This window comes from Pelodiscus sinensis, chromosome 8 (genome assembly GCF_052426305.1).
Source record: "Pelodiscus sinensis isolate ZL-2025 chromosome 8, ASM5242630v1, whole genome shotgun sequence".
Classification (NCBI taxonomy): Eukaryota; Metazoa; Chordata; order Testudines; family Trionychidae; genus Pelodiscus; species Pelodiscus sinensis.
Genome location: NC_143059.1, coordinates 60,656,434 through 60,671,287, shown reverse-complemented (window position 1 = coordinate 60,671,287; position 14,854 = coordinate 60,656,434). Strand labels below are relative to the sequence as shown.

Genomic DNA, 14,854 nt, shown 5'->3' with positions numbered 1-14,854 from the left:
TTGCTCTGCTTTGCTCCCTGTCTCCCTGGTCTGCAGACCAGGGGGACGGGGAGCAAAGTGGCGGAACACACGGGCAGCACATGGGCCCTGTTCGTAACTGCGGATCCGACATAAGTCGGATCCGCATAACTCTGGCACTGCCTGTATAAATGTCAAAGTTTTCCTCATTTTGTGTTTCATTAGAAGTGCATACATGCTGCAGGAAAGTGCTGTCCTTTGTAAACAACACAGAACTCAAATGCTCAATTTACCCAATTGATTAATTTTGATAAGCTAAACCTGCATTTTACTGTGTGCTTTCTTAAGTGTTTTCTGTTTACACACTAGCTGCTGGTGGAAGTGGAAGATGTGAACTGCATTGCTGTGGACTGGAAAGATGGTGCAAAAGGCACATACATTAGTTCAGTGAACAACCTCCGTGTTGTTGGAGCTGAGATTGCTTATTTTATAAAGACTCTTAAGGTAAAAAAAAAAAAAAAGATGAATTTCAGTTATGTTTTTAAAGCTAAATTCGCATAAGCATAATGGGTTTACGTGAGTGGTGTCTTTCTGCTCTGATCTTGTTTTATGTAGCCAGAAAAGTATAATTCAAAAATTTAATGTTTTTTGAAATGGTAAACATAGCTGATAGTTGAGAATCACCAAAATTGGGATACCCACACATTCACAAAGAGTATTGACATATGCCGGTAGTACAGTAATTTGATAGAAGCGACTAATTAATTTAAAAGACCAGTAGGTGGCAATATTTCTTTACTTTCTCAACTGTATTTATATATCCTCTTCCAGGGATACACCAACATAACTCTTAAAAGCAAATAGGAAATAGTTGTTAGGAATACATATTTATGCTTGAGAGAGAGTTTCAGTCTTAATTCACTCCCAAAGCAAACAGAGGCTTGGAGCAATACAGAGGCTTAATTAATACTGATGGATTTCTGGTTCTAATGTCCGGCTGCAGCAATCCAGAGGCTTAATTAATACTGATGGATTTCTGGTTCTAATGTCCGGCTGCAGTATGTATACACTCTTAAATCCTCTAGTTCTAATGTTGTTACTTCCTGTACAACAGATCAACAGCATTATCCCAGAAGTTCCCTGTTATCAACTTTCATATACTATAAATAGGTGCCCAACTTTCACAGTAAGCCAGAAAAAACAAGCAAAATTCATTTAAAAACAAGGCCAAAACAAGCCAATTGATAAAAGAACCCCAACATTCTATGTGACTTCATTCCCTCCCCCCCACCCCCATCATGCATTCTGGGACTGCAGTAGACCTGCTATGCATCCCTTAACTCTCTTTCCCCTTACTGCCCCTGCTTGCCCCTCTTGCCCCCACTTGTCCCCTCCTCACCCCCAACTTCCTGCTTGCCCCCCTCTTACCCTACTTACCAGGAGCCAATCACAAAAAAAGAAGCAGCAAGCTTCAAGCTAAATAACACAAACCAATTGAGCCTGAAACAGGCCCCATTTCTGCAGTTTTTAACTCGTTTTTCTGTGGTTTTAGCAATGACCTGCCCTGCCTCTGCTGCCAGTCCCCAGACTCTGTCTGACACAAGAGCAGAGAATTTCTTACTTAAGAACCTAAATCAAAGTGGCTGATTTACAAAAGTGCCGACACCTGCCCACTCTCTATTGATTTTAAATAGAGTTGTTGATGCTCAGTACCTCTGTGAACTCGGCCACCTATTTATCTAAATATATACAGTTAGATGCGAAACATTAGATGTCTATGTCTAAAAGTTTTGGCCAACATGCTTAAGGCTCCACCTGGCAATACTGATTTTTGCAAACACTAGCATCACAAAGGAGTACCCTCTGATCTTGTTGACTGCTATTATTTCCAGCCTGGTGGCTTTGTTCCTATGCCTCTAGTCTTCTTCCTATGCAGTTATGAACTATCCTGCCTTCCAGGAAGAGCTCTCTCCTTTCCTTGGACAAGGAGATGCCAGCTCCTCATGAGATCTCTGTCTCCCTCTGTCCATTTGCTATTGTTGTTTTATGGAGTGTTTTTTCTCCAGACCCAGGCTTCTCCACTACAAAAATACTGCCATAGTAAAATCTCTGCATACCATTTCTACTCCCTGATTGGAGTCTTCCTCGGAGACCTTTACAAAGCTGTAAACTGATTTGTTTAACGTGTAGTTTAAGCATTTCTCCTCCATCAGTTGCATAGCCTAATTCTATTGCCCAAGCTTGGGCACAAAATTGAATCCAATCCAGGCCAAATTCTTGGCTACCTTACAGCAGGAATGCTACACAGCCAGATATTTTCTCTTTGTGCCTAACTGAATATGAAGCTACTGTATTAAAACTAGATCTCCAGTGTAAATGTCGTAGGTCTGTACAATATAAAGTATATGTTTTCCTTGAGCACTGTATCTGTGAGAATACTGTATTTGTAAGGGCTGGAGAGGCCTTGTACAAACACACAGCACAGCAGCATACAAGCTTATCAAAGAGATACTTAAGGAATGGCTTCATCACAGTCCATAAGTACTTATATGAGGAAGAAATTTTGATAGAGGGCTCTTCAGTCTAGCAGGCAAAGGTATTTCAAGATCCAGTGGCTACAATCTGAAGCGAGACAAATTCATACTAGAAATAAGATGCTCACTTAACAGAGAAGGTAATCAAATTGGAATAACTAAGCATTGCTGAAACTCTTTAAATCCAGATGGGAAGGTTGGTTTGTTTGTTTTCTAAAAAATGTTCTAGTCCAAACAGGAATTAATACTGGTAAACCCTATGGTCTGTGTTGTGCAGGTGATCAGACTAGATTATGACCATGGAACCTTCTGGCTGTATAATCTATGAAAATAAGATATATCTTCTGTGCTTGACATTTAAATACATATCTTGTATTTTCTTTTTCAAAACTCATCAGACAATGTTTCGATACAGCCCTTCTCAAATCCATATCATTGGCCATAGTCTGGGGGCACATGCTGCAGGAGAGGCAGGAAGAAGAATACGAGGCATCAAAAGAATAACTGGTAGGTTAATCACGAAAATGGAAGATTACATGGTATGTTCTTTACGAAATTTGCAAAGCTGGACACATTGAGCCAGATGGGCATAAATGGATATGTCTCCAACAACATCAATGAGCTGTGGTGCTTGCTTATGCTAGAGCAGAATTTAGTCCATTATATGGGTTGTTCCTATAGATATAACTATGCATTGTTTATGGTGTAAACATGGGTAAGCAAAATTCTTAAATAAAACAATAGTGCCTCTGCATACTGGTAGATATTCAGCATTTATCACCGTGTGTGTCAGCTGCAAATGCAATCATTATTGTTTTTGTAATAGTTTTAAAATATCAACAGTGCCAATTCTTATGCTGATCTGTATTTTTCGTGGCCTCAAGCAAATAATGAAAATCATACCGTAAGTTTCTCTACAAACATACCTTTCAATATCTTATAATCCATCTGCCAAGTAAAGTTTACGTTTCTCCTCAACATACTCTCCATGGAAGTGAGAATTGGGCTGGACTTACTAACAAGGCAGAATAGTGATAGAAATGTAGCCGTGTTAGTCTGGGGTAGCTGAAACAAAAAACAGGTCTATGTAGCACTTTAAAGACTAACAAGATGGTTTATTAGGTGATGAGCTTTCGTGGGCCAGACCCACGTCCTCAGATCAAATAGTGGGAAAAAATTGATATACTGTTAAGACATATGTCTTGCTCCGAATGAGTTTAAGGGATGAGGTGGGAACACGGATGTGAATCTCACTAAATGATCTTTCCCCAGGCCATGGGGAGGAAATAACCACAAGTCCCCTGAAGACTTTTCCGTGATTCCTCTTGATTTTCTCCATCCCTACATGCACCTGCCTAGCAATAGAGCATGACAGCAATCCCTGCATGCCAAAAGCACAAGCTCTGCTGTAGAAAAGTATAGGAAGGGGACAGTCACCTCCTTCCCATACCACACTAGCCTTGCCTCCTTTCCATACCAAACTAGCTCTGCCTAGGGCAGCAGAAGCCTGTGGCACAGTTCCCACATTCTCTTACAGCAACATACAGTGCAAGATACTCCACTCTGGCGGGAGCCCCTTGCTGTAAGCCATGATGAAGGTCTTAAGTATTGGGAGAAGATGGTTCTCCTTAGGTTTGTGGGCACAACCAGAAAGAGACAAGCTTTCAAGCTACACAGAGCTCTTCAGTTCTAGGTAAGGTACTCAGAGCTTCATAGCTAAATACAAGATGGATCAGATTGTTTAGCACAAATAGTTAACACATATTGTAAGAGTCCATGCAAGTTGAAGAATACAGTCTATTACAGCTACTGCTATTAAAGGGTGCATCTAGACTGGCAAGATTTTGCGCAAAAGTGGCCGCTTTTGTGCAAAATCTTGCCGCCTGTCTACATTGGCCGCGAGTATTTGCGCAAAAACACTGACTTTGTAATGTACAAAATCAGTGGTTCTTGCGCAAATACTCTGACGGTCCTGCTCAGGGATAAGCCCTCTTGCGCAAGTATTGTTGCGCAAGAGGGCCAGTGTAGACAGCCACGTTAATTTCTTGCGCAAGAAAGCCCAATGGCTAAAATGGCCATTGACACTTTCTTGTGCAAGAGAGCATCTACAGTGGCACGGATGCTTTTGCGCAAAAGCAAATCTTTTGCGCAAAGGCACATGCCAGTATATACGCTCTCTTGCGCAAATACTTTTAATGGAAAAACTTTTCTGTTAAAAGTATTTGCGCAAAATCATGCCAGTGTTGAAGCAGCCAAAGAGTTTCATTCTCTGTGAGGCTGGAAGACAGGCACACTTTTGAAATCATGTACTGAGGCAGGGGTTCCTCTCAACTGGGAGGACCCACACCCTTTATGAGCTGCCTATGGGAGTGCTAGGGGACACTCAATCCACAAACCTAAGTGCAATGCAGCTGATGCTAGAAAGCCAGATGTGCTATAACTGCGTTCCTGTATTGTATTTGTGGTTATCTTCCCACACTTCCCCAGATTCATTTATAGTAGTTAGTGCTGCTAGTGGCAGGAGGTGAGTAATCAAGGCACTGGACTAGAATAGATTAGTTCCTGGCTACATGACAAGCTTCTTATGTGACCGTGGGCAAGTCACTTGATCACTGTGCTTCATTCAATCTTTCATCTCTAAAGAGGAGATAGTAATAATAGTTCCTTTCTCCAATTTGATTGCAAGATCCTTTGCACACAGACTTTCTCTTACTTTACATTTGTATTGTGCCTGATACAGTTGGGCCCAATGGGTACTACAAATATATAACTGATGAAAAATCCTTAGTCTCTCACCCCACGCCAACACATAATATAGAAAACTCAATCGTATTAAAATCCCTTCTTATCGTTGTCCATATGACACCATTATACACTAACTGATAGAAATGTGCTTGCACTGGGATGAGTTTGCAGAAAGGCTGCCTGCTAGAAGTTGAGACTTGTTCTGAGAATACTTGGGAAAAAACAAGTAGACCACCAAGAGAAAATGAGGCTTCATTATCATTGGAGTACTAAATTGTAGGAAATATTTTGACTTGTGTAGGTGTTTTGACACTGTACAAATGTTTATTTCATTAAAATGTTCAGGGCTTTGCCATGGATTTCTAATACATGTTTATAGTACTACTCACTTCATTTCAAACTGATGCTCTCATAAAACAGTGAATCGTTTGTTTCTTTTTAGGCTTGGATCCTGCTGGTCCCCTTTTTGAAGGCACTCCGCCTAAAGTCAGATTGGACCCTTCGGATGCAAGATTTGTTGATGTTATTCACAGTAATGCTGCCCACTTACCGGTTGTAGGTAAGGTCCCAGATACAAGCAAACATTTGCAGCAACAATCATGACACTGAATTAATCAAGTCATTCACCATGTCATGTATGTATTTCAGGGTTTGGAATGGTTAATACCACTGGCCACCTTGACTTCTACCCAAATGGAGGAACTATTATGCCTGGATGCAATGATAGAAGAACTCCAGTGGAAAAGAGAGACCCGAAAGCCTTATTTAAATGTAAATCTCCTTCAAGCATTTGCAGCACTAATTCACAGTGTCCGTTCATAGTATAATTCTGAGCACGGAAAGTGAACCTTTCTGGGGGGAGGGGTTAATTTTTTAAGAAATAAATGTTTTTTCATATTTGGTGATAGGTGGAAAAAAGCATGAACCAATGAGGGCCAGATTACAGCCATGATAGCCTGAAGTTTGGGATGTGGGGGGGGGGGGGGGGAGGAAAATGGTCACACAGAAGATGTGGGATCAGCCTTAATTTCCACGATTTGACTGAGGATTTGTGGAGCTCAAAGGGGCAGAGATCACTTAGTGTGTCAGTTGTAATGGGAAGTGTTTGTCTAGGGTGAGGACAATCTCATGACTTATTGGGGCAGCACTGCTCCCATTTTGGTATCAAGGCTGCAAGTGATGACCATGCTGCATCCTGCACCCACAAGGCATCCAGCAAAGTACATCAGAAGCAGGAATTCTGCTAAACAACCATTGGCACCCCTGGACAATCAAGATGCTAAAGAAGCACTCAAAAGATGAGAATGTCACTGAGGAGAAACTAAATAAATTCTTTGCTTCAGTCTTCATGGCAGAGGACGTTGCAGAGATTCCCAAACCTGAGTCCACAATCTGAGGAATTGTCACAGATTGAGGTGTCATTGGAACAGGTTTTGGAACAAACTGATACATTTAACAGTAACAGGTCATTGGGACCAGATTTGCATTCACCCAATAGTACTGAAAGAACTCAAATGTGAAACCGTGGAACTATTCACTATGGTTTGTAACCTATCCTTTAAATCAGCTTCTGTACCCAATGACATGAAAATAGCTAATATGACACCAATATTTTAAAAGGGTTCTAAGAGATGATCCTGGCAATTTCTAGCCTCAGTACTGGGAAAATTAGTTGAAACTGTAGTTAAGAAAAGAATTGTCAGACACATAGAAGAACATAATTGGTTGGGAAAAGTCAACATGGATTCCATAAAGGGAAATCATGCCTTACTAATATACTAGAGTTCTTTGAGGGGGTCAGCAAGTATGTGAACAAGGAGAATACAAAGGATATAGTGTACTTAGATTTTCAGAAAGCCTTTGACAAGGTCCCTGTTATTTGTCAAGGGATAAGAGGAAAGATCCTTTCATGGACTGATAACTGGTTAAAAGACAGGAAACACAAGGGTAGTAATAAATGGTGAGTTTTCGGAATGGAGACAGGTAACTAGTGGTGTCCCCCAAAGGTCCGTACTGAGACCAATCCTATTTCACCTATATATAAAGGCTCTGGAGAAAGGGGTAAACAGTGAGGTGGCAAAATTTGAAGATAACACTAAACTGCTCAAGATAGTTAACAAAAAAGCAGACTTTGAAGAGCTTCCAAATGATCTCACAAAACTAGGTGATTGATCAACAAAATGGCAAATGAATTTTAATGTTGATAAATGCAAAGTAATGCATGTTGAAAAAAATAATCCCAACTACACATATAAAATGATGGGCACTAATTTATCTATAACCAGTCAAGAGAGAGATTTTGGCGTCATTGTGGATAGTTCTCTGTAAACATTCACTCACTGTGCAGCAGCAGTCAAAAAAGCATACAGAATGTTAGGAATCATTTAAAAAGGGATAGAGAATAAGACAGAGAATATTGCCTCTATTTAAAATCATGATATCTCAAAAAAGATATATTGGTATTGGAAAAGGTTCAGAAAAGGGCAACAAAAGTTATTAGGGTTTTGGAACAGGTCCCATACAAAGAGAGATTAAAAAGACTGAGACTTTCCAGCTCAGAAAAGAGGAGACTAAAGGTGACAGAGGTCTTTAAAATCATGACAGGTATGGAGAAAGTGAATAAGGAAAAGTTATTTACTTGTTCCCATAACATAAGAACTGGGGGAGGGGAGCACCAAATGAAATTAATAGGTAGCAGGTTTAAAACAAACAAAACAAAGTTTTTCTTCATACAGTCAACCTGTGGAACTCCTTGACAGAGGATGTCATGAAGACCAGGACTTTAACAGGGTTCAAAAGAGAACTAGATACATTCATGGAGGTTAGGTCCATCAATACTTATTAGCCAGAATGAGTAGAAATAGTGTCTCTAGCCTCTGTCAGGGGCTGGAAATGGATGACAGGAGAGGGATTACTTGATGCTTACCTGTTTCTGTTCACTCCCTCTAGGACACTGGCTACTGTCAGAAGACAGGATATTGGGCTAGATGGAACTTTGGTCTGATCCAGTATGGCCATTCTTCTGTTCTAAAGGCACAGATCTTAATACAACTCCCCTCCCTATAGTAGCATGATGCAAAGAGCTGGGCCGAGCATCTCCAAGGAGAAGGGGAAAGAATCCCCACTCCACATAGCTTGAAATGGTGGATACACTTGTGCATCCCTTCATCTCAGTTGCATTCTTTATGGCATGTTGTAATGCAGAAAATGATATTGTTTTGTGTAGCTGTAATGGAACTTGGATCAATAGCCACAGATCTTAGGCAGGTGGGAACCCAGTTTTCCAGCTATGAGTCAATGCACTGGTTAATTAAAGCAGCGAACTTCTCATCTGCTATTGAAAAGCAGGAACCTGTAACATTCACATTAAGAAATGCTACAGGATCATGCTACCCTCCTACCCATCATTTTTATTATTCTTATTGAAAATGCTGCCATTGCCAAATGTAATCGAAGATGGTTTCACAGACATTCATAATTTTGTTTTCACAGGTGCTTCTAATTCATGCCATCATTCACGCAGCCATCAGTTTTATTTCCAAAGTATCCTCCATCCCAAAGGATTTCTTGCCTATCCCTGCAGTAGATATGACTTCTTCCAGTTGGTAAGCATAATAGCCCCAAAATGGGTGAGCTACAAAAATCACATGCACATATCACACACTGAGTCGGGTGCTCGGATGTCTCTGCTCTCCCTGTGCTTGGCTGAGATCAGGGCTTGGGGGGAATGAAGCTCCAACAACAGTAATGTCAGGTGGTAGAGAGCAAGCAATCTGGCAGGAATGAGATGAATATATCCTGACTCTCACACCAGCTGCTCCTCTGTGAAACTCTGTGCTACATTTTCCACTGGAGGTGTACATCTAGCATAAGCTTCTACAAATCTCAGGCTGAAAAAAAGAGTGGTTAAAATTAAATGTTTCAGCTCATCACAACCTAAAAGGTAAGTGCACCTCTCGTTTTTATGGTTAAGCAGTTTGTTTCATCCTCAGGTGGACAAGCATAGAATCAGCAAAGAAATTGACATCAGAAACAAGAAGCTGAAATGCAGTGGGTTAAAGCAAGGGAATATCCAAGACTTTGGTGCATCAGGACATCCTCATCAGCCTTAGTTTTAGCATGAAAAATCAAAATATCCCACATTACCCAGATGCTCTTATTTTCCCTAGGGACTCTGCTTCCCATGTCCCAGCGAAGGCTGCCCAATGATGGGTCATTATGCTGATCAATTTCCAGCTAAACTGGAGAAAATAAACCAAAAATATTTTTTAAACACAGGAGCTGATCCACCCTTTACTAGTAAGTGTAGACAATTAATTAATTAGCCATATGGACATGGGGGAAAGGGAGGGGAGAGGTGGAGGGTCTGAAATGAGATATGAAACTGTAAATTCTCTGTGATGTGATAAACCTTGGATGAGCTGAATGGTGATGGATGCCAGCAATCTGATTTTATTTGGCTTTTCTTGTGTAGGTTGGAGCCACAGTATCTCTCTCAAGCTATCGGGCACAAAGCAAGTGAGGGGGGAACTAAACATAGTTTTCCATGATGCAAACGGGTTCACAAAACAGTACCAAATTATCTGGTAAGTTAATTGGCCTAATACTCGCGTTTGTAGTGTGCCATTCAGTTTACGCAGTCATTCACACCTCTGCTTACAAATCATGTTTTAACATTGCAATCACGTTAGTTAACACATTTTAAAGCAGTCAGAGCTTGCAAGTGTGGGATAATGATTAGAGCAGGCACATGGAAGTCAACTCCTTTTCCTGAGCTCTGTAACAGCCAGCTCTGGGATTGTTCATACTTCCAGAAAACATCCAGGTCTCACCAAGTATGGAGAACAGCTTTACCACATGGATTAGTCTAGCCACTTCCATGCTAGCACTGTGGTATCTTCTCATATTGATTCTCACAAGCTGCTTCACCTCTTTCCCCCTCGGTTTACCCAGTCTGTAAAATGGGTCTACTACCTACCTTGACTACATTAAAAGACTTTATTAATATGAGAACCATACAGAGACATTCGGATGAAGGGTGCAAGTAGTATATGACCCTTCACAACTTAACTCTCCCCAATGTTCAGCCCACAATGTCAGCCTCCATCTCCCACTTGCTAAATTTTAACCTTCATATTTTCTGTCATGCTGCCCTTCATGCTTGGGAGGAGCTCCCTATAAACATCCACAGAACTATGTCATTATCCTCCTTCAAACTCTCCTTTCCCAATGTCTACAAAAAACCTTGACAATGGTTAAGCTCATAGTATGCTGAGACCACAACCCACTGAGTTGACCAATACTGTCTCATTGTTTCCTTATGCATCCTCACCCCTCACTCCCCCATTTGTCACTGTCTGTGGTCTCTTGTTTTATCTTAGAATGCAAGCCGTTTAGGACAGAGGCCAATGTTTTATAGATGCAATGCCTAGCACTGGGTTCCTGGCCCACGACTGGGGCTCCTCAGAAGAGCTACAAATATGCAAATAATTAATAAAAAAGGAACAAAGTGTTATACAATAATGACAACATGCTGAAAGTTCTTTAGAACCAACCTTAGCTCAGCAGCCCCCTGGAGCTGTGGTTCTCAAGCAGAAGTCTGAGGGCATCGGGGGAGGCGAAGAGGGCATGTGCAGGTTTCAGCGAGTCCACCAAGGACCCAGAACAGAGAGTTGAAAGCCTTCCTTTACAGGACTGCAGCTCAAGGAATTGAGCCCCACCACCAAAGGCTGAAGCCAAAGTTTGAGCAACTTAGCTTCCTGGTGCCTCTGGGAATTGATCTGTTTGCTACGTTCTAACACTGGCCCTGGCTTTTATATACAGAAAAGCAGCTGTTGGGGCACAGCTGGACTGTGCCATTTTTATAACATATTGGAGTGTAGGGGAGGCTCAGAAAGGAGAGGGTTGAGAACTCCTGCCTATGGACCACAACGGATAGCATCACTCTTCTCATATTCCTATTTGCAGTGGACTCCTTCATCAAGGTAGCATTTATACAAAGTATATCGATATTGAAATTGACCCTACAAATATTAGAAAAGTGGAATTTCTCTGGAACAAGAATATATTGACCCTGCTTTGGGCCCAATTGGGAGCAGAGATTGTTTACATCGTCAATGAAGCAAATAGACATGTGTAAGTACATGTGTTTTACACTTCATTTTAGAGTCATATTTGATAAAGACTGTATACCCCTAAGGAAAGTGCTCACATCCTCGGGCGAGGCCTACTTCAGTCCCACTTAAATCCCACCAACAGAACTTAAATGGGAGCTCAAGGGCAGGAGTGGCAGCCCTTCTTGTAACAGGGGCAGCAAGTTATGTGGGCCCATGATACCTGGGCTCCTGGAATATTCCAGGCCCAGAGGCCCAGCTCCATCAATGTTTGGAGCCAGAACTCACCCCCAGCCCTACCTGGCATTCCCCGCACCTACTGACTGCATCCCCTGGCCCCGCCTGCCACCCTCAAGTGTCCCAGTTGGTTGTCACCTGCAGCTCCTTGCTGTGCTCCCTCACCAGCCACTGCCATGGTCAACTACAAGGGAGTCATGCCCAGGGCAGGCTGGGACAGCTGCTGTGCCTGTGGAGGAGGAAGGGAGACGGTGCATGGAAGCGCTCCCCCAGGCACTGTCTGAATGGTTGGGGGAGGAGGGAGCGTATCCTGGCTTGACCTCCTGGGAAAGAGGCCTGGGGGAGTGTTGTTGGGGAGAAGAGAAACTGAAGGGTCCCTACCTCAGAGCTCGCTGCTGTCAGTGGGGATAGGGCTCGGAGGAGTCCTCCTCTCTGCCCCCCCCCCGCACCTCAGCTCTTGCCTGCTGTACCCCAAAGTCCTCATCCTTGGCCAAGCCTCATGTCCTGAATCCCGTACCCCAGTCCATAGCCCACACTCCAAAAACCGCATCCAAACTCCCTCCTAGAACCTTAGGTGAGGGGAGGGGAAGGGAGGACTTGGACCCTTTTTAGGCATTGCCAAAATTATACAAACCTGCAGCCCCTGCCCTGAAAAGTTCTCATTGCTGGTAAAGCTCATGTTACAATCAACTCATACAAGGTAAGCTGCTGGCCTCTGATATGTCTAGGCAGGAGCAGCACAAGGTGGCAGAGAGATTCTTCTGCCTGCAGTGCCAGACAGTCTTGGAGCACCAATTTTCCATTCAATCAGGCTTTTCTGGCACTCTGATTTATAGCAAAATCAACAGGGTTAATGCCTGACATGTGTCCTGAAGTTTTGGAATTGTCAGACATGTATGTCTACACTGGCAGCTTCTTGCTCAAGAACAGACGTTCTTGCGTAAAAACTTGCCTGCTGTCTACACTGCACATGCGTTCTTGCACAAGTAAATTTACAGTATAGCATTGTAAAACAGGGCTTCTTCCAGAAGAGTTATTCCTCTCCCCATGAGGAATAAGCCCTCTTGCGCAAGAGCTCTTCTACAAGAGGGCAGTGTAGACAGGCAACATGAATTTCTTGCGTAAGAAGCCCCTATGGTTAAAATGACCATCAGAGCTTTCTTGTGCAAGAGAGCGTTCACACTGCATGGATGCTCTTGCGCAAAAGCACATGGCAGTGTGGACATGCTTTTGTGGAAGATTTTTTGTACGAGAACTCTTCCGCAAAAGAGTTCTTGCGCAAGAAGCCACCAGCGTAGACATAGCCATGATGTTTCAGTGAGATCACATTCCAGGCAGACAGGAAAATGCAAAAGGGCTGAGTGTTAGATTTCACCTGGCTTGGCCTATAAATGGACAAGGGAGCCCAGAGCATTGAAGGGATGCACCTTTATTATACATGTTGGTTAATTTTTTAAAAAATTAACCCCTAGGTTACGATTAAAAAATTTTTACGATTAAAAAATTAACCCTTAGGTTACAGTGTCTGATACATGAATTTCCATAAGGACCACCCTACAGGCAGCATTTCAAGAGGCTGTTAACCAGTTAGTGCAGACCATGCCCAGATGTGTCATTTTCAAGGAAAATATTTCCAGGAGTGACATCAGAGAAACAGAACTACCACCATACTTTTGTTCAAAGAGATAGGTCAGGACATCAACATAAACAGATTTATTAGTGGGTACTCACAGACTCCTCCGTGTTTGGAAGTACTCAGATAAACCCATTTCTAACAAGATTATCATACACTGTGGCACTATATGCACATGGAGTGCATGCAACAAAACTGAAGATGGCGATTCACACTGGTGGATAAATATAGCGTCCTAGCAATTCCTATCGCCCCTTTACACTATTTGGCTGAACTACTTGTATATAAGTATAACTCCTCCTCCCAGAAAAACAGAATCTCTTAGGCCAAGTCTACACTCGGGGTAAGTTCAAATTAAGATACGCAACTCAGGCTATATTAACTGTGTAGCTGGAGTCAATGCACCTTGATTCGAACTTTGGCGCCATCCCTGCAGCAGGAAGTCGATAGGAGAAATACTCCCGTTGACTCCCCTTACTCTTCGTGAGGAGGAGGAGTACTAGCGCCGACGGGGGCACCATCACCATTCAATTTAGCGGGTCCTTACTAGGATGTTAAGAAGTGGGTATTTCACTAATTGTGCACTTAGTCCCAGCTCACACTGGATCCGGATCCTGCGCACCAAGCTCTTACTACATTTAAAATGCAGAGCTGCAACAGGTGTAGCTCCCTGACCCGGCGCAAGCCATATCTGAGCCAGGATTACCCAGTCCCAGCTTGCACTGGGTCCAGCAGCCCCTATCTGCGTGGGGTCTCAGCTCCACACTGTGACCCCCCCCCCCCCACACACACACACACGGGCTGCTGCAGAAGCAGTCTCTGCTCACAGCCAGCCCAGGTTGCCGCAGACAGGGGCTGCTGCTGGAGCAGCCTCTGCCCATGGCAGGCCCAGCTTCCCCTTTGCCTTCAGCAAGCCTCAGCCTGCCAAAGACAGAGGGTGCTTCACGGCAGCCTCCCCTGCCTCCCCCCGGTGCTGCTTCCTCTGATAGGGGAGCAGGGGGCACCGCAAAGACGGTGCTGGGGGAAACCTGCTTTAAACCAGCTCCCCTTAGTAGGAGCTTCTGCTTCCCCCTCCCCTTGCTGCCTCTGATACAGAGGCAGTGGGGGTGGGAAATGCAAGTAGTCGACTACTTGCTTAAATCCTTATTAGACCCAATAAATTGAACACCAAAAGATCGATCTGCAGGTAAGTATGGACATGGCCTTAAACTATCAAGGTCCTGGCTGGCAGCATCTGTTGAGCCAATAAATGTAACCAATGTTTCTACAAGCCTTTAGAAAAACCATATGTAGGAAATATTGATTTAGCTGTTTTCCCCCCTCAGGTCTACATATTGTGGCAATGGAAATGTGAAATATGGAATTCCACAATTACTTGCACCTTGCTAAATTAAATTACATCCACTACTAGTTGCTGTATTATCTGTCCTCTTTTTTGGGTTGTTTTCACACAAAGCTATAGATAGAAAAAAGATATTAAATAGGTTGTTTCCTTTGTCTTCTCAGCTCTGTGCAAACACATGGATGGCTTTCAAACAAGAAGTCATTGTTTAATTTATCCTAGTCCATTTCCTTTGTAAGAGACAGGCAGTACACACTGGAGTACATATGTAGGAGCATTGATTAACACTGTA

At 42.9% G+C, this 14,854-nt stretch overlaps 1 protein-coding gene across 4 annotated transcripts in view; it reads left to right on the top strand.

Moving 5' to 3' along the window:
* LOC102454456 (pancreatic lipase-related protein 2) overlaps positions 1-14,854 on the top strand; it is a 38,251-nt gene that overhangs the window by 14,383 nt on the left and 9,014 nt on the right. For 3 of the 4 annotated variants that reach the window (XM_075935403.2, XM_089780201.1, XM_025183584.3), the window contains exons 5-13: positions 328-462; positions 2,891-2,999; positions 5,680-5,796; positions 5,886-6,008; positions 8,730-8,842; positions 9,407-9,536; positions 9,712-9,823; positions 11,205-11,372; positions 14,546-14,626. In XM_075935403.2, the coding sequence (XP_075791518.2) occupies positions 328-462; positions 2,891-2,999; positions 5,680-5,796; positions 5,886-6,008; positions 8,730-8,842; positions 9,407-9,536; positions 9,712-9,823; positions 11,205-11,372; positions 14,546-14,609 (1,071 nt within the window). In that variant the 3' untranslated portion in view covers positions 14,610-14,626. Of the gene's footprint in view, positions 1-327; positions 463-2,890; positions 3,000-5,679; positions 5,797-5,885; positions 6,009-8,729; positions 8,843-9,406; positions 9,537-9,711; positions 9,824-11,204; positions 11,373-14,545; positions 14,627-14,854 lie in introns of those variants that run through there. The other variant, XR_016350192.1, reaches the window with a different exon arrangement.